At 43.3% G+C, this 22,337-nt stretch overlaps 1 protein-coding gene across 6 annotated transcripts in view; it reads left to right on the forward strand.

The window, feature by feature from the left end:
• The first annotated feature begins 6,262 nt into the window (after positions 1-6,262).
• MTMR6 (myotubularin related protein 6) overlaps positions 6,263-22,337 on the forward strand; it is a 28,662-nt gene continuing 12,587 nt past the window's right edge. For 2 of the 6 annotated variants that reach the window (XM_049701309.1, XM_004281785.4), the window contains exons 1-5: positions 6,263-6,635; positions 17,619-17,735; positions 19,470-19,632; positions 20,898-21,055; positions 21,497-21,625. In XM_049701309.1, the coding sequence (XP_049557266.1) occupies positions 6,612-6,635; positions 17,619-17,735; positions 19,470-19,632; positions 20,898-21,055; positions 21,497-21,625 (591 nt within the window). In that variant the 5' untranslated portion in view covers positions 6,263-6,611. The remainder of the gene's footprint in view (positions 6,636-17,618; positions 17,736-19,469; positions 19,633-20,897; positions 21,056-21,496; positions 21,626-22,337) is intronic. The other 4 variants (XM_049701306.1, XM_049701307.1, XM_049701310.1 and 1 more) reach the window with 4 other exon arrangements.

Raw genomic sequence — 22,337 nt, forward strand, 5'->3', positions numbered from 1 at the left:
TATTCTGTAAACAAAGTACATCTCTCCATTTATTTAGGTCTTCTCTGTGTGTGTGTGTGTGTGTGTGTGTGTGTTTGTGTGTATGTGTGTGTGTGTAATATCTATCTACCTATCTATGTATCTATCTTTTTAACTCTCTATCTCTCCATCCATCCATCCATCCGTCCATCCATCCAGGTAATTTTATAACACGCTCTATAGAGATCTTATACACATTTTGCTAAATTTATTTATTGATATTCTTTTTAAGCTGTGACAAATACATCTTTTTAAAATTCCATTTTCTCCTCATACTAACTTGGAACTTATGTGCTGTTTCTATATTTTAGCAGTTACCCTGGAAATTAAAACATATGTAAATATAACTTTTTAAGGCTAAAATTAACAAACACTCCTACCATCTTCCAAGAGAATACAAGTATTTCAGAGTATTTTATCTCATGCCTAACTCATATATTTGAATTCTTTTCTTTTTAAACTTCTTAAAACTTTATTAAAATTTTGTGCCATCAATATTTGTTTACATTTACTAATTTCTTTACATTAAAAAAACTTCAGGGCTTCCCTGGTGGTGCAGTGGTTGAGAATCTGCCTGCTAATGCAGAGGACAGGGGTTCGAGCCCTGGTCTGGGAGGACCCCACATGCCGCAGAGCAACTAGGCCCGTGAGCCACAACTACTGAGCCTGCGCGTCTGGAGACTGTGCTCCGCAACAAGAGGCCGCGACAGTGAGAGGCCCGCGCACCGCGATGAAGAGTGGCCCCCGCTTGCCACAACTAGAGAAAGCCCTCGCACAGAAATGAAGACGCAACATGGCAAAAATAAATAAATAAATAAACTCCTACCCCCAACATCTTCTAAAAACAAAAAACTTCATTTCTTTTTTATCTTAGATCTTCCATCTGTGATCATTTTCCTTATCCTTAAGTATACTTTTGAATAATTTGCTTTAATATGGGTCATGGCAAACTCTCTCAGTCTGTATTTTTTGTTGGAAAATGTCTGGGTTTTTTTTTTTCCATTTTCATTTTTTGAAAGATAGTTTGGGAAGAGAATTCTAGATTGTCATTGTTTTCCTTCTGCATATTGAAGATACTATTCCAATGTTATATGGCTTCCTCAGTTGCTGAGAAGTCAGCTGTCAGTTTAATTGTTAATCAACTGAAGGTAATTTGTTCCTCTTCTAGTCTGGATGATTTTAAGCTCTCCAGTTTTGTCTTTGGTGTTACCATAGTAAATTCACCATAGTGATTCTAGTTCACTTCGGTGTGTCTAGATATGGATTTCTTTTTATTTATTCCTCTTGGAATTCGTTGAGCTTCCATATTCTGTGGATTGGTGTCTTCCATGCATTCTGAAAAATGTCAGGTATTATATTATCTTTGCCCCAGTCTCTCTCTCCCCATTCTCTTCTTGTGAAACTGTGGCAAGACTTATGTTAGATCTTTTCATGCTATCCTCCATTTCTCTTAACTTTTGTTTCCTATTTACAATCTTTTTGTCTCTCAGTAATCCTTTCTGGGTAATTTCCAAAAGTAACTTCCAGTTTTCTAATTCTTTCTTCTACTGTGTCTAATCTGTTAAACCCATTCAGTGGGTTTTCCATTTCAATTTTTGCACTTCATTTATAAAAGTTCTATTTGGTTCTTCTTCATGTCTGCTCATTAAGACACTGTTTTTCCCATACACTGCAGATATTTTCATCATGACTCATTTCTTTAAACATAATGAGCATTGAGCATAATTGTTTTATAAACTAAGCCTGATAGTTATAAAAGCTCTTATTGCCACTCATGCTGTTCTTGCAAATTATCTCTTGAGAATTGTTTCCTTGTGTGCTAGTTATCTTTTATTGTGACTAACAATTTTCCTTGGAAAGCTAATTGTAAGAATTATTTAAAACCTATTGTAGAGTGGCATTCCACCCAAAAAGGATTTGAGTTTGCTTTAATAACATTCCTAGGCACTACTAATCCCAAACTTTTAAAACTATATTCACAACTTGAAGTTTTTCTGAAACTTTTTTAGGTGGTATGAATCTAGGTTGCAAATTCATCTAATAACATTTTTGTGGTTATAATATTTGCAAGACAGGAGATTATTGCCCCCCTCCTGTTTCTTAATGTCAAGGTGAATTTCCCACAGTATTCTGGGCATTGGATTGGTTGAGTTTCCTTCTGGCCCAGGCTTTATGTAGGGAGAGTCCCCCATTGTACTTCCTCCATGGGGTGGGCTCTAGACTTTGACTTCTGGACTTTAAGTCCTGTGAGAACATCAAAACAGGTACTGGGCTTCCCTGGTGGCGCAGTGGTTGAGAGTCCGCCTGCCGATGCAGGGGACACGGGTTCGTGCCCCGGTCTGGGAAGATCCCACATGCCACAGAGTGGCTGGGCCCGTGAGCCATGGCCGCTGAGCCTGCACGTCCGGAGCCTTGTGCTCCGCAACGGGAGAGACCACAGCAGTGAGAGGCCCACGTACAGCCAAAAAAAAAAAAAAAAAAAAACAGGTACTAAATTGACCTGGTTTGGAAATGGCCCTCTTGCAGGAATTTCCGTATCCTGCTTACCTTTCTGGGTACACACTTTCCCTTATATTTTGCACTTGTGAGTCCTCACTCTCTTCTCAGTTACATTATAGGTGCTTTACAGGATTTGATTTTCTATTTTATTTTAATATATTTTATTTATTTATTTATTTTATTTATGGCTGCGTTGGGTCTTCATTGCTGCATGCGGGCTTTCTCTAGTTGTGGTGGGCAGGGGCTGCTCTTCATTGTGGTGCTCGGGCTTCTCATTGCGGTGGCTTCTCTCATTGTGGAGCATGGGCTCTAGGTGCATGGGCTTCAGTAGTTGTGGCACGCGGGCTCAGTAGTTGTGGCTCATGGGCATAGTTGCTCCATGGCATGTGGGATCTTCCTGGACCAGGGCTCAAATCTGTGTCCCCTGCATTGGCAGGTGGATTCTTAACCACTGCACCACTAGGGAAGCCCTGATTTTCTATTTTAGATACTATTTTAGTTTTTAAAAAAAGCAGAGTCATTTCCTAGCCTATCATATTACCATAACTGAAACTTTTATATGGATTTTGAAAAACAAATCGATATAGAATAGTATTAAGAATACAGAATCTAGAGTCAGACTGTCTGGCTTTATCTCATGAATCTAGGCTTTATCTGCTGTGTGATATTGGACAAGTTACTTAACTTCATTGTGTTTCACTTTCCTCATCTTTAAAATGAGGAAGGTGATAGTATTTTCCCCATAGTACAGGTAAAGCACTTAGTACTCTTTCTGCCACCTGGTAATCATTTAAGCGTTAGTTATGATTATTATTACCCTTCTATGAGAATTGGTAAAAGAGACAAAGTGAGAAATGATAAGGGACGAGGGAGATAATGTTGTGAGGATAACGTGTTTGGGGATGTGGAATGGAGAAAATGACAAAAATCTGAGGGAAAATAATATAAAAAGAGGTTTTATCAAGGAAGTCTTGATGTATGTTATGCAATATAATTCACCCTTTTCTGCTTTTTCAGAAGATCTTCTGGAAAAGACCTGCTTTAGTTTTCAATTTTTTTTTTAGCCGTATTTGTGTCTTTTGGATGTGATACTGTACGAGGCTGTTTTCTAGGTCGGGCAATCTTATCCTCATTATGTATGCCCCGTGAGTATCTCCATTGCTTTGAAAATCTGTCTGAAACATAGCCTGCACTCAAAACAAAGCAACACCAAGACAACTTGAATAAAATAAATGAATGAAACACTGGCAAAATAAAACATAAATTTTAATTAGAAAAGAAAACCTAGAGGGTAGAGAGGTCTTTGTAGCACCAAACATAGTAAGAAAGATGATGTAAAAATGGTGATGATGTTTTAAAAATAGTATTTTCTAGTTACAACAGAGTGAAGCGGCTTAGGACAGAACACTTGGAGAACATAGAGCAGGGCTCCTCCGCCTCGGCACTACTGAGATCTTGGGCTGGATAATTCTTTGGTGGGTGGTTGGGTGCGGGGTGTGTCTGGTGTATTTTAAAGTGCTCAGCAGCAGACCCAGCCTCTACCCACTGGATGCCAGTAGTACCGCCCGATACACACTCCTAGTTGTGACAACCAAAAATGTCTCTAGATGTCCCAAATGTCCCCTGGGGGCAAGATCACTCCAGGCTGAAATCACTTCAGCATGGCTGAAACAGAGGAATTACAAAAATCACCTGTTATCCTAACCATCTAGAAATGTTAAGTATTTCGTTGTTGTTGTTGTTGTTGTTGTTGTTTTGCAGTACGCGGGCCTCTCACTTCTGTGGTCTCTCCCGTTGCGGAGCACAGGCTCCGGACGCGCAGGCTCAGCGGCCATGACTCACGGGCCCAGCCGCTCCAAGGCATGTGGGATCTTCCCGGACCGGGGCACGAACCCGCGTCCCCTGCATCGGCAGGCGGACTCTCAACCACTGCGCCCCCAGGGAAGCCCCAGTATTTCATTTTAAATAAATAAAAGTGACCCAACACACTCACATTGAACCTACCATTCTATAGCCGCTTTATTTTTCACTCAGTAATTCAGCATCAACACTTTTGTTATGTAATGCTCCTCTACAGCATAACTTGTTTTTGAAGTGTGAGTACTTTCTAATAAACTAATCTTAGCTTCTCCCTCCCGCCCCTTGTTTCACTGTTGTCATTAATTTCCCTTATATGTAAGCATTTCACAGGGTACAGAATTCTAGGTTGGTGGACTCCTCTGTTAACCCTTTATTTCACTCCCCTCTCTTCTTGCTTGCACGCTTTCGGATGAGAAGTCAGATCTGATTCTTTTCCTCGCTCCTCTATAGATAAGGGTTTCTCCTGCCCCTGCCTTCTTCAGGATTTCTGTTTGTAATCTTTGATTTTCCATGGTTCGAGAATGATTGTAGTTTTTCTGGCATTTATCCCGCTTGGTGTTCTCTGAGGGTTTGGTGTATGACATTAATTGGGGGGAAATTTCGAGTCATTATTGTTTCAAATATTTGTTTCTGTTCCTTTCTCTCTTTCCTCCCCTTTAGATATTCCCATTACATGTATGTTACACCTTTTGTAGCTGTCCCACAATCCTTGCGCATTCTGTTCTGTTTTTCTCAGTCTTTTTCCTTTCTCTTTTTCAGATTCGGAGGCTTCTATAGAGGTATCCTCAAGCTCAGAGAGTCTTTCCTGCGTCACATGTGTTCTACTCATAAGCCTATCGAAGGCATTCTTCATTTCTGTCGTAGTTCTTTTTACCTGTAGCATTTCTTCTTGGTTCTTTCTTAGAATCTCCATCTCTCTGCCCACATTGCCTGTGTGTTCTTGCATTCTGTCTACTTTACCCAGCAGAGCCCTTAGCCTATGAATCCTAATTGTTTTCAATTCCCAGTCTGATAATTTTAACATCTAGGCCATAGCTGAGTCTGGTTTTGAGGCTTGCTCTTTCCCTTCAAACTGTGTTTTTGCCTTTTAGTATGTCTTGTCTCCTGGATAGTCGGACACTATGTGCTGGGTGAAACGACCTGCCCGGCACTGGTTCCCAGGGAGGTTGCTGCTGGTGGGTTTCTGCTCCCATAAGGTGTTGTTCTCTGTACTTGCCTGTCTGTCTGTCTCTCTCTCTCTCTCTAATTTGGGGGTCAGTGGTTTGCCCTGTGACCTCAGTTCTCTCATAGATCTAAATAAAGTTGCTGATTTTTCAGTTTGTTCAGCTTTTACTTTTAGTCACATAATTTTTAAATAAATAATTAATTAATTTTTGGCTGTGTTGGGTCTTTGTTGCTGTGCGCGGGCTTTCTCTAGTTGCAGCGAGCGGGGGTTGCTCTTCGTTGTGGTGCACAGGCTTCTCACTGTGGTGGCTTCTCTTGTTGCGGAGCACAGGCTCTAGGCACGTGGCTGCAGTAGTTGTGGCACGCAGGCTCAGTAGTTGCTCCACGGCATGTGGGATCTTCCCGCACCAGGGCTCAAACCCGTGTCCCGTGCACTGGCAGGCGGATTCTTAACCAGTGCGCCACCAGGGAAGTCCCTACTCACATAATTTTTAAGGTATGCTGATATCAACAGTGTATGGACATACCACACTTTACATAACAATCCCATAATATTGGAGATTGTGATGGATTCAAATAAGGCTACAATAAATACATCTGATTATTTCCTTAGAGTAGATTCTTGTGAGAAGAACTGCAGCTCAGACAAAAGACGAAGTACTGAAATTTGGTGTCACCCTGTCTCGCCCTCACCCACCGAATTCTCCTCTCACAGCACGTCCACACGACCCTGTCCACGGGGGAGAATTGCTGGCCAGTTTCCCAGGAGAGGACCGCGCACTCTCGGGGATTGGAAGACCTCCACCGATAGGAGACGCTGTGGTTCTCACGGCGGCCCCAGGCGATACCGTAGCCGCTCTCTCAGCGCCGCCACCGCTCTGCCCACCGCGCAGCGCCCTCTCAGCGGCCCCGGTTTGCGGAAGTGTTTCCAGGAGACGACGAGCGAGCTGCGCGTGCGCGGTGGGCGCGGCCGGCTGGAGGTGGTGCCTGCCGGGTCAGGGGCGCCGCGGCCCGGGATATCCGCTCTATGGTGCGCAGGTGCTGCGGCCGCCGGCGGACGCGTCTTCGGGATGGAGCACATCCGTACAACCAAGGTGGGCGCGCGGAGGGCCGCTCGCCGCTGGGCGGTTTGACTGGCGTGGGCGGCGGGACGCGGTTGGCCGGCGGACGGGCCGGGGACGCGGGGCGGCCTGGGCGGGCGTGAGGCGGGGTTCTGGTCCGGAGTTGGGTGCGGAGGGTCTGGGGTCCGTTCCGTAGGGCCGGCGGCCGACCCCCAGCGCTGCGGCTTCCTGGGCGGAGTCGGGGCTGCTGCGGCCTGGTAGCCCGGAACACACCTGGGCGCCTGTGCACCTCCCCTGCTCGGGTCCTGCGGTCCCGGGTCACGGATGCTCGGTGCAGGCGTCGGGGGAGCTGGGACCGGCGCTGGGCTCCACCTCACTTCCCTGGGGTTTTGGGGTTTCCGGCTCCGTTTCACACTTGGGTGTTTTTAGTGGCAAGTCAGCTGGGCAGACGAGTTACGGAGGACGGCTGATGGAAATGCTCTCCAGCTGAGCTGATTAAATCCCGTGCTTCAGTTTTGTGTGTGATTTTCAGTTTTGTGTGCATTTACTCTGAGAACAAACATATTCTTATGATTCTGGTACAACTGTGAACACGGACGGAAGTGACCTCAAAATATTGCCAAGTTACTTTACCGACAACGTTGAAGTTCAGCTTCCACTTTGAGAGGGCAGGAAACAAGTCGAGGTCAGAACTGAATAGCATGTTTTTAAGCTCCGCGCAGAGCCTAACAGAATCGGGACGAGGACCACTGTGAACCTTGATTCTCCGGGTTTTGCGGAAACCATCGGTCAGTTGCTGCCCATCCTCAAGTTATAGCTCATTTAGGGAAAGAGCAGACATCCGTCTTCTTCATTTGTTCCAGGGAAGACGTGAGATCTATGTCATTCAGATGTTTCACAAACTTTTTTAAGATGGACATGGATTTATATTAAAACTTTTTTTAACATGGCACGTACTATATCTAATAAAATTAAAGATGCTAAAAAGTAACCCCATTTAAAAATTTTCTTTTTGTGCCTTTAAGAGCAGAAAAGTAAAGTAACTCTAGAATTCAAGTTGCTGCCGCTTAAAGTTTGAAGATAGAAGGGTGATTAAGTAAATAACCGAACTAGTAGAAGGTGCAGCGGACTAGAGTAGGCATCAGATCAGGGTCTGGTCCTGGTTCCCAGGTTCCAGATGTCTTTGTACTATCTGTGCACACAGATAGGAGCTGTATGCGCGTGGCTTCCTTCTGTGCCAAATTAAACCCCATCTTTGCACCTTTCATCGTGCTTGCTACAGTGCAGAACATGTAATAGGAAAACAGTAAAAGTGAGCTGAATTTAATCAGAACAAATCCCATTCCTCGGGATTGGTAAGAGGGAACAGAATGTTAGAAAATCTTTAGGCTCCCTTGGCTTATTTTAAGTCTTTCCATCTGAAATTTATGATGAGTATATATCTTTGTTTTTATTTCTATAGTCATAGCAGCCCTCCCTTATTCCCTTACGATTCTTTCTGGTGACTTTCATTTGGCCTGATGTTCCTCTGTAACTGCCAGTTGATGGACTTCTCTTTAGTTTTCTGATTTAGTCTTACCCTTTCACAGTGGGCCCATGCTGGTGGTTTAGTAAGGTCTTTTTATGATGTTTTTTAAGGACTAAAAGATTTCTGACTAATTTCGTATTAAGATTAATTTTCTACTGTGCTCCTTTATTACTCTGGGTTATTTTTCTAGCATTAGACCACTCCTGCTCTCTTAAGTGGCTGTATGTAGACTGCAATTAAACAAATATTTACTAGGTACCTGTTATGTGTAAGGCACTTTACAGACACTGTACAGGCACACAGCAGTGAGCAGGGCAGGCATGGCCCTCACAATGCATTCTGAGAATTGTTGTGTAGACTATAATATTCTCCTAAATTATAACTTATTAAAAGATTGATTTGAACATAGCCAACTTTTTGTTTCTATTATGCATAGCCTTCACCTGGACAGTTAATTTGCTGCAAAAGTAATTGCATTTGAAAACTAGAAACGAATTTCTTTCAGTTTATTTAGCTGTTTTGAACTCTGTGTAGTTTAGTCACGATCAAGAATTGACTGTAAGTAGTGCTGTGTAACTAGTGACTTGTTCTGTGTTGTTCAGACCACTGTATTTTTAAAGTAATGATTGCCATTTATTGAGCAACTGTATATCAGTATAGCCAACTCGACAGTATGATTTCACAGTGTTTACAGTTCACAAATATGTTAATTTGTACAGAATTATCACTAATTTCTTGACGCTGCCAGTTGGGACATTATCTCCATTTACAGATGAGGAAATCGGCTTGAGTGCCCACTTAGCTCATGAGAGGGTAGAGGTTTGTCTAACTCCATAGTCTACATAATGACCTTTCCATCATCTCTCTGCTTTCAGTCTGTTTTGTTCAAATGTATTAATATTAATTCAGGAATCTTAATAATAATTCTAAGAGCTTTTCCTTCCCCAAACCTCTTCTTGACATAAGTAAATCATATTTATATGCTGTTGTTTTTTTGTACTGATTTTAGTCACTTTTAAAAATTATTGCTTACTAACCAGAGATATATCAGATAAAGTATTTTAGTTGACTACTAATTAAGTGGCTTTATAGTTCTAAAATTCAGGAACAGATGTATCATCGTGTTTGGGTCACATTTGGTTTACAACTGTACAGCGTCAATAAAGATGTCAAGTCTGAATTGGCAATTTTGAAAGTGCATTTCCAGGCTATATGTATCAGCAGTGTAGCTGCTGCCTCTCACTTTGAGCTCCAACTTTGCCATAGGAGAGAGTCTTGCCAAGAAACAATGGGAGCTGTGTGTCTTCCTCCTTTCCCCGCCAGGCTCCGGTGCTTCGGCTGACATCATGTGTTGATGCCGATGGTATTGTTCTAATGTGAGTGGAACTTCACGGAATGGAATGGAAGGATGTTTTCCTCAGCTATCCGTGTATGAAAGACTGCTTCCTAGAGCTGGTTAAAGCATGGACTGTCCCATGAAAATCTGACCCCTTTGGGACTCAAATGGAGTTATTTCAACAGTAACGCTCAGTTTGCTCTTGGCTTGCTCCCCCTTTTTGTCGTTGGAGTGTGAGATCAGTCGTACGTGTGTGTGTACATATATGTTACGTGTCATGGAGAGCGAGGGTGTGCAAAACTAAGAATGGATCAAGAACAAGGAGACCGGTGATATTTTGTCTTTGAAATAAGAGCCAGCACGTTTTCAGGAGCACCTGAGTGCTCCCCACGCAGAGTGCTACGTTGACTGCCACTGGTATTATCCCCTTACGCAACTGGGGAAAGTGACTCTTGCAGAGATCAAATGAAATAGCCTGTCCCGGCTCAAACAGCTGGCTCCACCAAGGAAGAGGTGGAGCTGGGAACTTGAAGCCAGGTCTGTGCTGTTCTCTTAGCTGCCACACTCCCCTGCGTCAGGTCAGGAGATGAGAGGAGGGAGGTGGGTCGGTGTGAGCAGGCAGGGAAGGGAGGGATGGACGAGCCCTGTGTCTAGCAGGTGGCTGATCACGAGGGTCTGGAGTCAGGGAGAAGGTGTGCCCCGGAGATGTAGGCTCGCGAGTGGTGGGCGTTTAGGGGATCACTGAGATCTTCCGTTGAGGGTGCGTTTATGCCGGGAGAGCATGCGGAGACTGGAGAAGAGTGTGAAGGCCGAGCCCTGGGGATACTCATCAAGGGGCCAGGGAAGGAGTGTTAGGGACAGAGGGGAGAGGAGAGTCCCAGGCGGGCAGGCACAGCCCTGCTGGTTCTCGTTTCCTTCTTTGCTTCCCCCTGCCCCCCTGCTCCCGCCTCTGCTCCTTCCTTTTCCCAGGGCCAGGCACTGTTCTGGGTACTGAGGAAATGGCGCTGAATCAACCACAAAAATCCCTGCCCTTCGAAAACTCATTTTCTAGCTGGGGAAGACGAAACAATCAACAAAGTAATGAGTCAGATGTATACCATGGTGGATGGTGGTAAAATCCTGTAGAGGGTGCTGGGCCGGGCCTGGGAGAGGACAGCTGGAAAGAGGTGGCTAGGGACGCCCTTCCAGAGCTGGTGACCCCCGAGTGCAGCCCGTCCAGTGCTGCAGGAGCGCAGAGTAGGCCGGGGCTGGAAAGTGCCCCTGGGTTTCTGGTCTGTTCCGTGTGGTGATTTATGCAGCCAGACTGTGTCGTCGGTGCTGGGGAATACGTGGCCAGAAAAAAGGTCAAAAGCCTCTGCCTTTTTGATGCTTACCTTCCACTTCACAAAGGCAACGTGACGCCCTTTCTTTTTTTAAAATTTTATTATTTTCATTTATTTATTTAAATTGGAGTATGGTTGATTTACAGCGTTGTTTAGTTTCAGGTGTACAGCACAGTGATTCAGTTATACGTATGTGTATATAATATATATATATGTATTCTTTTTCAGATCCTTTCCCCTTATAGATTATTATAAAATGTTGAGTACAGTGTCGTGTGCCGTACAGTAGGTCCTTGTTGCCTATCTGTTTTATATATAGTAGTGTGTACATGTTAATCCCGAACTCCTAGTCTATCCCTCCTGGCGCTCTTTCTTTCTGAGAGCTAATTCCTGGCACGGTGTCAGTGCTCTGAGTGTGGAATAATGATTACAGGAGTCCCAGGTGGAGGCCTGGCTGTCAGGAGGGACCACGCGGAGCCAGAGAGGCCTTGACAGGGCGTTTCCTGCTTCACTGGCCTCGGCCTGTAGCTGCAGAGTGGGTACATACAGCTGGCGGTCACAGAACCTTGGGGGAGGCCATTGGTCCCTTCTGTCCCAGAGGCCCGCTTATCCCTCTTAGGGGCAGATGGGTGTCTTGCATTTTCAGAATGTGATTCCGTGTATGTGTGACTCCCTGTGCTTTTCATTTCCAGCCTTGTAGTCAGCTGAAATGTGAACTTGCCGTAGACACCATTAGGCCACCTTTTATTGCAGGCCCAGAGTTGGCCACAGTTCCCCTAAATGGCCCATAAAGTGATGTGCTGGCATTTCCTCAGGGCTAGTGATGACAGAGAGAGGGTGGGGAGGGGAGGGGGGAGAGAGACACGTGCTGCCTAAATATCTGACTGAGAACACTTCCAGGAAAACACTGGGAAAAATCTGTAGCGACATCTGTAAAGTACTTTCAGTTCCTCGGTGAAGGGGGGAAATAAGAAGCAGCAGTTGGTGTTGAGAAACTGGCTAAGTCTGTGGTTGGAAATTTGTATGCTGATGGTTTTAGCAAAGAAAAAGATCCGATTTCTGTGTTTTTAATATTTATCTTAGGATTTTCAGCCAAGAACAGAATAATCTGTGTTTCTCAGAATATAGAAGATCAGAAGATCTTCTATATTCTCCAGACCTTTAAGTAGTAAATAAATGTTTTTGAATAATTTCAGATTTATTATCTGTCACATCCACATAGAGGTTGCCATATGGAAGGAGAAATGTCATGATTTTCTGTTATGTGGCCTTGATCTGAGTATAGTCCTCCATTTACTAAGGTCATGAATAATCCTCAGATTGTTATAGTTGAGATACACTCTCTTTCCCTCACACTTACATTCCCTTTGATCCTCTGTCCTAGCAAATGGCCACCAGTGACAAGCTAACATCTCAAGAAGCCCGTTTCTCCTCCTTTACTTCTCACATCAGTTATTGCCCCCAGGTGGGCTTCTTTATCCTCCAGGCCCGTGTCACGTCTCTCCCAGGCACCCCTAGGTTATTTCAGCAGCCTCTCGCCTGCCCACTGCACTAGCAGACTCTTCCCAACGCAGCGTTCTCTCCATGTTGCCATTGGAAAGATCTTCTTAAAACCCCCATCTGAGCACAGACTGCCGTGCCCACAATCCTCCACTCGTGTCCCTTTACCTGCTGCAGTTTCTCTACCTTTACAGGTGTTACTTTTTCATCAGGTAAAATATTATGGCTCCCCTTTTACATTTTTCCTCCTGTATTGAGAATTCTGTGTTTTCTCTGGATTAGTCAAGAAAATTTTGTTGATCTTTGCTTTTGACACTTACATTAGGAAAGCATAGATTTTTCTGCCCATAGAGCACATTAGAATAGTGCGTTTGCTTTTGAAGTCCATGTACCTCTTCCTTCCTTTCTCTGTTTGAACTTCACTGGGCAGTAGTTTAATACAGAGGAGCGTCAGGGCTCGACTTAGCTTATCAGCTTACTAACAATAGTAATTTGTTAAACATCTATTTGAGCACTTTATTGCTTACTATCTGTCAAGCAGACTTGGGGTAAAGTACCTGACATGTGTTATCCAGCCTTTCTGCAGCCCTTGAGGTTGAGATTATTGTCCTCATTCTACAGATAAAGAAAATGAAACCCAGACAGATTGACCTCCAGCTGATTCGCCCATATTTTTGGGCGAATTAGCAAACTCTCTTTCTGTATATTTATGTGCATCTTCTTCCCAGGTTCTTCAAAGACGTGTGTGGGGTGTGTGCGTGCACACGGAACGCAGTGGTATATTTTAAATGGCTAAAGTTGTAAGAAGCTCTTTTAACAAGTGGGAGGATGAGGCAAGCCGGAGCCTTAACTGTTTGGGGAGAGAGTGCAAAGATAGAGAAGGAACAGAGCCTAATGTGAGTTAAGAGCAAGAGTGATTCATTTGGAGTTAACATTAGAAGGAGTATCAGGTGCACGAGAACAATCTGGTGAGTTTCTTAAAAATACAGATTCTTGGTCTCCGTGTCCTGAGACGATTCTGTGGTGGGAGGTGGGAGGTGGGATTTGTACTTTTGTAAAGTTTCGGAGATGAATCAGATGAACAGCTAGGCTTTGAAACTTGTATGTTTAACCCAAATTAAAGCTCTAACCAAGGGAATTTCAGAAAATTTTGGATGTAGAAATTAGGAGAAATCAAGAAATAGGCTTAAAGCGTTAGGAAGAGTATTATCAACCTGAATTTCCAATCTCGCTAGACACCCAGCCAGAAAGAAGCATGGAATATTGTACAGCCCTAGAGGAAGAAATGAGGAGTGGGGTAGGGGGCTGAGAGTCCACACTTTTATTTAAAAAAAAGGAACTGAACTGTAATTGTACACTCTGTTAGTCATTTGTATACTTTAGATTTGTTCATAAGTTACTGAATGGGTGTCTACCGTTCACCTACTTTGTAGGGAAAAGGTGGCAGAGAGAAGTGAGGAACAGTATAATGTTATAAAGAACTCTATTTAATAAATGCCTTGATGACTTCAGCAAGAGACCACTGGTAAATTTCGGGCACCTTCTGTTTCTCCCTGTGGGGAATTTCTCTGTGGCAGTTCGCCCTAGTTCCACAAACATTTACTGTGTCTGGTGCTATGCTAGCCATTAGGTATTCAGACACAAATAAGAGACAGTCCTTGCCCTGGGACATGTTACAGCCTTGGTGGGAGAGATGGACCCTTGAACAGACACTTTCATTATACTGTGGGAACACTTGAAAAATGGTGGATGGAGCAGAATTTAAACATATTTAGACCATGGGACGTCCCTGGTGGTCCAGTGGTTAGGACTCCTCGCTTCCACTCGGAGTGCAGGCTCGATCCCTGGTTGGGGAACTAAGAACTAAGATTCCTCATGACGCACGGCACAGCCAAAAAAATATATATATATATGTGTGTGTGTGTGTGTGTGTATACATATATATATATGTATATTCAGGCCATAAAATTGGTAGACGTTGTGATTCACTGAATGTTAGGGGTCAGGAAGTCATAGGATGGATCTGAGGTTTCTAGCGTGGGTGAGGATGGAGTACCATTAACTCAGTCCAGAAATACAGCATTAGGAACATATTTGTGAGAGGTCAGGGGAAATCCGTTTCGTTCTCAGTTTGCTTAACATGCCCCTTAAGATGTCCAAGTAGAGCAGAATAGAGCGGCGGGAATCAGACCTCTGATGTAGGGTTAAGACTGGGCTGTTCCACTCCCCAGCTGACGCTAGCACATTTCCCTAACCTACCTCTCAGTTTCCATGGGGATAGTAATAGTACTTACCGCACGGGCTTGTGAACATTAAAAAAAGTCACGTATGTTCATTTAAACACTTATTGTCGTACTGAGCATATGATACGACCTCAGCACTACGTCAGGAACTCTTATTGTTGTGTGTGCAGCAGACAGTGTGAACTCAGGAGAGAGCAGAGCTGGACATTCGGTTTTGGGAGTCGCTAACATACAGACTACAACAGTGACAGTGGTTGAGATTGCCTATAGAGAGTGGAGCCCTGAAGAGTAGTAGTAGCAAGTAGGGGGTGGGCAAGAGAGGGTCAAGATCCAGATGAAGAGGGTGTGATTGTCTTGCATGTAGAGAATCGTGTGTACACGGTTTTGTGCCTTGTAGAGAAATTATTATTTAAGCCTTGTGATTGGAGGAAACAAGAAATATTTATGATCTTTTTAAAATCCACAGATTCAAACCCTTCATGTGGACTTTTTTGTAAAAAACAAACTTACTGTTGAATTCAATGGTAATAAAATCAGCCCGCCGCCCCATGCCGGCCCGCCTTTGTAAACTACATGTCAGTACACTTTTTTCTCTTCTCTGGGGGTATCTGAAGTGCAGCATAGTGACGTTGGCACAGGTTGTTTGCTTGAGTAAAGTTGATACCTTATGATAACCTTTATCTCCATATATATTCATCAGTTCTCTTTTCTCTAGAGCCGTTAACACTTTGTTTTAATTGCTGCAGGAAATAAGACAGGTGAGATAAATATTTCTGGGGTCGCTGTTGGTTGGCCAGACTTTCCTTGCAGCCGAACCTCATACAGTTAACGAGGCAACAGTAGTTGATCCCATTGTTTTAACAGTGTTTAAGTTTTGATGAGAAGTATGTGGTATAATAAAGTTACATTTTTATTTAAGGAAGAAATGGTCCTGAGCAATGAAATAGATGCTGATTTCCAGTCTTCATTCAGGTTTATAAGAAGGACGTTTTCCTGTTGTCTTAAAGGACAGTGTGTGACGATCTGACAGTTTTTGTCTCTCAAATCAGCTCTCGGACTGGAGCTAGAATACATTGTTAGATCATGTCTCTAAGTTTCCAGAGGAAGGTGTTAAAACTCAATTCATTGCCGTACCCATGCAGTAAAGTTTTGTATCAAAACCAGATATTTTTTTACATTTAAATTTTAACTTATTTGAATGGATACTGTTATAAGTTAAAAAAAAACTATGGCATTGAATATCTTGGAGGAGGAGCTGATTAGCCTTTTATTTTTTTATATTTCTTTCTTTTAAATTTATTTATTATTTATTTTTAGCTGCATTGGGCCTTCATTGCTGTGTGCAGGCTTTCTCTAGTTGCGGTGAGCAGGGGCTACTCTGCATTGCGGTGCGCGGGCTTCTCATTGCGGTGGCTTCTCTTGTTGCGGAGCACGGGCTCTAGGCACGCAGGCTTCAGTAGTTGTGGCACGTGGGCTCAGTAGTTGTGGCTCGTGGGCTCTAGAGTGCAAGCTCAGTAGTTGTGGTGCGTGGGCTCAGTTGCTCCGCGTTATGTGGGATCTTCCCGGACCAGGGATCGAACCCGTTTCCCCTGCCTTGGCAAGTGGATTCTTAACCACTGCGCCACCAGGGCAGTCCCTGATTAGTCTTTTAAATGGTAATTACTGATTATTTTGGAAATCATAGTGGGGGCATTTTTTCCTTCAGGTTTAGTAAGAGAAAAGAAAATATATATGAGGTAAAGGCATAGAATTAATGAGATAATGGTTAGCTATGTGGTTTTGAAAACACACGATTTAAAGAACTGTCTACAACCTGCTGCTATAGCTGTGGATTAATGTTTTTAAGTTGGTAATGGTTATTTTACTCCCCCCCCATACGAATGAATAGTAATAAATACTGTCTGTTCAAAACAGTGGTCTCCTGCAAATTCTTGGCCAACTCTAACCCTCTCTCCAGTGGCACCCGTGTGTGTGTGTGTGTGTGTGTGTGTGTGTTCGTGTGTGTCTGTGTATGTACTATCAATAAAGATGTACTATGTACTTCACTGCGTCAGCTGTAGAGGGTGAGGGAGCAACATGTAACATAATCTATGCCAGGGAGTGCAGAGCCAGGAAGAAATACAAAGCTGACATTAGTAATTAATTAATTAACTGAGAAGCCTTCCTGTTAAAAGACAGGACATCAGTGAGCCCTGAAGAATGCCTCTCACTTAGCTGAGCAGGAGAGACTGTTGGCAGGGCGGACGGGGTGAGTAAAAGCACAGGGCTGGACACAGAGCAGTATCCTGGGTGCAGACGTGAGCAGAGTAAGTTGTAGGCTGCAACCTATTAACTGTTTCCTGATTGATTTTTTTCTGGTATTTTAGTTTCCTAACTCTAGATAATAACCTTATTTATTTCTTGACTTGCCAGCTTTTAATAAAAGATATTGATTCTTGGATACAAAAAACGTTTATGCTTGTTTATACCATATCCTTGCTGTTCCCTTCCATATTTCTTTTTTAAATAAATTCATTTACTTATTTATTTTATTTTTGGCTGCATTGGGTCTTCATTGCTGCATACAGGCTTTCTCTAGTTGCGGCGAGCGGGGTCTACTCTTCGTTGTGGTGCGCGGGCTTCTCATTGCGGTGGCTTCTCTTGTTGCAGGGCATGGGCTCTAGGCGTGCGGGCTCAGTAGTTGTGGCTTGAGGGCTCTAGAGCACAGGCTCAGTAGTTGTAGCGCACAAGCTTAGTTGCTCCGCGGCATGTGGGATCTTCCCAGACCAGAGCTCAAACCCATGTCCCCTGCATTGGCAGGCGGATTCTTAAGCACTGCGGCACCAGGGAAGCCCATTCCCTTCCATATTTATGTTACCTTTTTTACAGAGTTCTTCTCTATTGGTTATATTTGTAACTGTAAATATTAATAATACTTATATTGTTGGTGGTTTATATGTTCCCCAAGATATGTGCAATTTAACTTTCAATATTAAATAAACTTATGTTTTTGAACAGAAGGAGAAAATGTACATTTAAATGCTGGGATAACAGAAAAAGAATTTATACGACTTTTGAAATGAGAAATAACACCTTTCTCTTTTTCAGGTTGAGCAAGTGAAATTGCTTGACCGATTCAGTACGAGCAACAAGTCGTTAACAGGAACCCTGTATCTCACGGCCACACATCTGCTGTTTATAGACTCTCATCAGAAAGAAACCTGGGTAAGGAAGACCTCTGCTGTGCTGTTTACTGTAATTATATTATTGGACATGGTCTAGCTCATGTTTTATTTTGAATATGCACAAAAAATTGTAATCGTTGGGTATTTGTCTCAACCAGAAAATTTTCAAAGTCACGTGTTCACACCTGCCCTCCTATTTTAATAAGACAGTGATGTCATTGTGGAGTGGCATTCTTTCTCGGTGATGAATTTTAAGCAAAGGCCAGAAATAACACTAGAAGTTCCTGGGTGAAGAGGTAGGAGCACCGCAGTGCTGTGTAAAGGAGCTTGGTGCATTGGAAGAGCCAAAAGAAGGCTGTTGTCACCAGAACTTAGGGATGTGGCAAGGGACCTGAAATGAGGCTAGGGAAGCGGGAAATAACATGACTAGGTGGCTTTTTTATTGTTTATTTATTTACTTTTCTTTTTTTGAACATCTTTATTGGAGTATAATTGCTTTACAGTGGTGTGTTAGTTTCTGCTGTATAACAAAGTGAATCAGCTATATGTATACATATATCCCCATATCTCCCCCCTCTTGCGTCTCCCTCCCACCCTCCCTATCCCACCCCTAGGTGGCTTTTTTTTTATTGCTTTTTATTTTATTTTTATAAATAAAATTTTAGAAAAGCAATTAAAAAAGCCATCTAGTCATGTTATTTCCCACTTCCCTAGCCTCAAGTATTATTGATTTACAATGTTGTATTAATTTCTGCTTTACAGCAAAGTGACTCAGTTACACACATATATATTCTTTTCATATTCTTTTTCCATTATGGTTTATCACAGGATATTGAATATAGTTCACTGTGCCATGCAGTAGGACCTTGTTGTTTATCCATCCTGTATGTAATAGTTTGCATCTGCTAACCCCAAGCTCCCACTCCTTCCCTCCCCTTCCCCCTCCCCCTTGGCAACCACAGGTCTGTTCTCTATGTCTGTGAGTCTGTTTCTGTTTTGTAGATATGTTGATTTGTATCATATTTTAGATTCTACATATAAGTGATATGTGATATATTTGTCTTTCTCTTTGTGACTTACTTTGCTTAGTACGATAATCTCTAGGTCCGTCCATGTTGCTGCAAATGACATTACTTCATTCTTTTTATGGCTGGGTAATATTCCATTGTATATATGTACCACATCTTCTTTGTCCACTCGTCTGTCGATGGGCATTTAGGTTGCTTCCATGACCTGGCTATTGTAAATAGTGCTGCGGTGAACATTGGGGTGCGTGTTACCTTTTTGAATTAGTGGTTTCATCTTTTCTGGGTATATGCCTAAGAGTGGGATTGCTGGATCATATGATAACTATTTAATTGTTTTTTAATGGTCACTCCTCTGCCTTGTAGAAAATGGCTTAGAGAGGGTCAAGAGTAGGTGTGGAGAGAGCATTCGGGAGGCTCTTTACAGTAATTCAGGTGGGAAACAGTGGGGGCATTGCAACTAGGGCCGTGACAGTGGAGATGGAGAGAAGGAGATGGTGCAGAGGTATTTAGGAGATGCCGTTCTCGGGGTCTGATGGTGTGTGGAACATGTGCAGTGATGGGGAAGTATCAGGGTGTGTTTCCGGCTTGGGCATTTGGTCATTTAAAAGTTTCAGTTTGGGTGTGTAGCGTATAACCTCTGAGACTTTATTTGAAGAGGGCGTTTCTAACATTTACGCACTCTGGGAAGCGAGTAAGGTACTTAGTGCTTGTTTATAATGATGGTCAAACGTTTTCTCATGCTGTAGATACTGCACCACCATATTGCCTTGGTGGAGAAACTAGCTCTCACGACTTCTGGATGCCCTCTTGTGATCCAGTGCAAGAACTTCCGGACTGTGCATTTCATTGTTCCCAGAGAAAGAGACTGCCACGATATTTACAACTCTTTGCTACAGCTGTCAAAACAAGGTACTGTTCTTCAGGACCAAAGCTTACTTGCTCAAATGAGATGGATTATCTAAGATACTTTTAAAATATCTCATTATTGTTATTTTGTACTTTAAGTACTCTTAAGTCAAGGTCTTGTGCACTCTGTTCCAAAAAGTTTGGCCTAGAAATAATGAGAAACTTCTGCTCTGAATTGTAAGAAGAAGGGGTAATAAGAAGGAAAGAAGGGATAATAAGAAGGAAAGAGCGAAACGTTTATAGTAGTACAGACTTGAAAAACCATAGATTTACGTGGGTGTCTTTAAAGTTGATAAAACCATTAGCACAGCTTTTTTTTTTTTTTTTTTAAATGGTATCCCACAACTGAGAGCAATGACTTGGAAATTGATTCCTGAACGAGAAGTTAAGGACGGTCAGGCTCCTCTGGTAGCAGTGGGACTAGTACATTTAATCTGAGGGAGTGGAGCCTGAGGGGGTGAGCAGAGGGAAGAGAGGGTGACCCCTGCTTTAGCAGAGGTGGCAGTGAGGGTGACATGGCCCTAGAGAGGAGTTGCATCACTGCTTACGCCCCTGAGATCTTACGCCCCTACGCTGACGTGCTGGACTCCACAGCTCTCTCTGGAGGCAAAGCGCACCGGTTCCTGAATGTTCCTTTGTGCTGAACACCTGGGTCGCAGTGATCTGGGAGCAGGTCCACACTCACTCTGCTCTCCTAACCCTGGAAGCCTGTGCTGTTGGTCCCACTGTCCCCAGGGCAGCCCTTACAGCGGGGATGGTTCTGTGACTTTGGAGCTTGGCCTTGTTCAGAAGCAGGTGCTCTCTGGAGCTCTGAGCAGCCTTTGACGATTTTGGTCCACGCTGTCCTGTTGGGGTGTATGCAATCTCAGGTTCTATGTGCCACCTCTAGCTTTCCATTAAAGCGCTGGGCTTCCATTTTACATCTCATTTGGGAAAAGTGGTGGGTGGGAAGGGTCTACTTGTATCTTTAAATTTTTACTTTTAAGAAAAGGAAATATTGCAGTAGAGTATTTAATGTATGAGTCTGTACTGTTTACTAGCTTTTGCCGATGGTGTAAATTGAATCTCAGATCAGTATGTGTGCCTTTAGGTATAATCATCTGCATCAAAGAACTGAGAAAATACTAAGTTCAAGTATGTTCAGGTATTAGCTATCTCTCTGAAGATTTTTTTAAAATGGAGGGATAAAACTGAAAAATTTCTTTCATTTGCAGTGTATTAGGTCCTATAAATTGCATTTTGACATTCATGTGTTTTGTATGCCATAGCAAAATATGAAGATCTCTATGCATTCTCTTACAATCCCAAACAAAATGATTCAGAAAGGCTGCGAGGTTGGCAGCTCGTCGACCTCGCTGAAGAGTATAAGAGAATGGGCGTGCCGAATTCCAACTGGCAGCTGTCCGACGCCAACCGCGACTACAAGGTAAGGGGCTCAGAAAACATTGTCACCTGTTGGAGGAGCTCAGAAAACATACTGGAGGGGAGTGTCAGAGACCGTCATAGCAGTGACTTGTCTATGTACTGCCAAGTACTGTTCTTGCATTTAATAAGTTTTAGTGGTTTTTTTTTTTTTTTTTTTTTTTCTTTTGCGGTACGCGGGCCTCTCACTGTTGTGGCCTCTCCCGTGGCGGAGCACAGGCTCCGGACGCGCAGGCTCAGCGGCCACGGCTCACGGGCCCAGCCGCTCCGCGGCACGTGGGATCTTCCCGGACCGGGGCACGAACCCGCGTCCCCTGCATCGGCAGGCGGACTCCCAACCACTGCGCCACCCGGGAAGCCCTGTAGTGGTTTTTAAAGGTGATTTTTAACCTCTTGGTTTTTGAACTATGAGTAGAATGGTTATATTTTATTTGATGTTTTACAGATTTGTGAAACTTATCCCAGAGAACTTTATGTTCCCCGAATAGCAAGCAAACCAATCATTGTTGGTAGTTCCAAGTTCCGGAGCAAGGGAAGGTTCCCAGTTCTTTCCTACTATCATCAAAATAAGGAGGTAGGAAGCTGTCTTTTGATTTTACAAATGGAGTGTAACCCCTCTTCAGATTGTGTCCAAAAGAACACTCATTTTTACATTTAGAGGTCATTGTTACAGTGTTGCCGATAGAGAAATGCTGGCTTTTCGCTTGATTACATTTTTGAAATTTTAAAACAAAATTATCTGAAACACAGAAACTTTCATACTTGTCATCTTCCTCCCCTCCCTCTCATCCTTTCCTTCCTTCCTCTAGTAGTGACTTGAAAATAACAGGATTTGTGAACAGATAGGTTCTCCTTCCTTTCCTGTGCTTCTCTTTTGATCCTGCTTGTTTTGGGGGAAACCAGATAGTTCTGAAAAGCCAACTATTGAGAAAAGGGAGAGAGCCAAGGGTGTTTCAGGCTCCCATTTTAATAGTCAGCTCTTCAGATCAGAAGGATTTTTGCTGTATGAATGGGTGGAGGAGTCTTTTCACTGAGATTCTGTAATCGGACTTGCCCGTCCCAGTACAATTTGCCTTTGTGGTCTCCACAGAAGGCCAGGAGGTACTGCATACTTAATGTCTTATACGCATGGGATCCTCATATAACTTTATAAGGTAGTCTCTGGGTATTATTCCCTGTACCTTTCAAATGGGGAAGCTGTGGTTCAGAGAGGGCGAATCATTTTCCTGTCCTCACAGCTGGTAACTTGAGGGATGGATGCCAGTTCTGACTCCCAGTCTTTTGTG

The sequence above is a fragment of the Orcinus orca genome, chromosome 18 (genome assembly GCF_937001465.1).
Source record: "Orcinus orca chromosome 18, mOrcOrc1.1, whole genome shotgun sequence".
In the NCBI taxonomy this organism is placed as follows: domain Eukaryota; kingdom Metazoa; phylum Chordata; class Mammalia; order Artiodactyla; family Delphinidae; genus Orcinus; species Orcinus orca.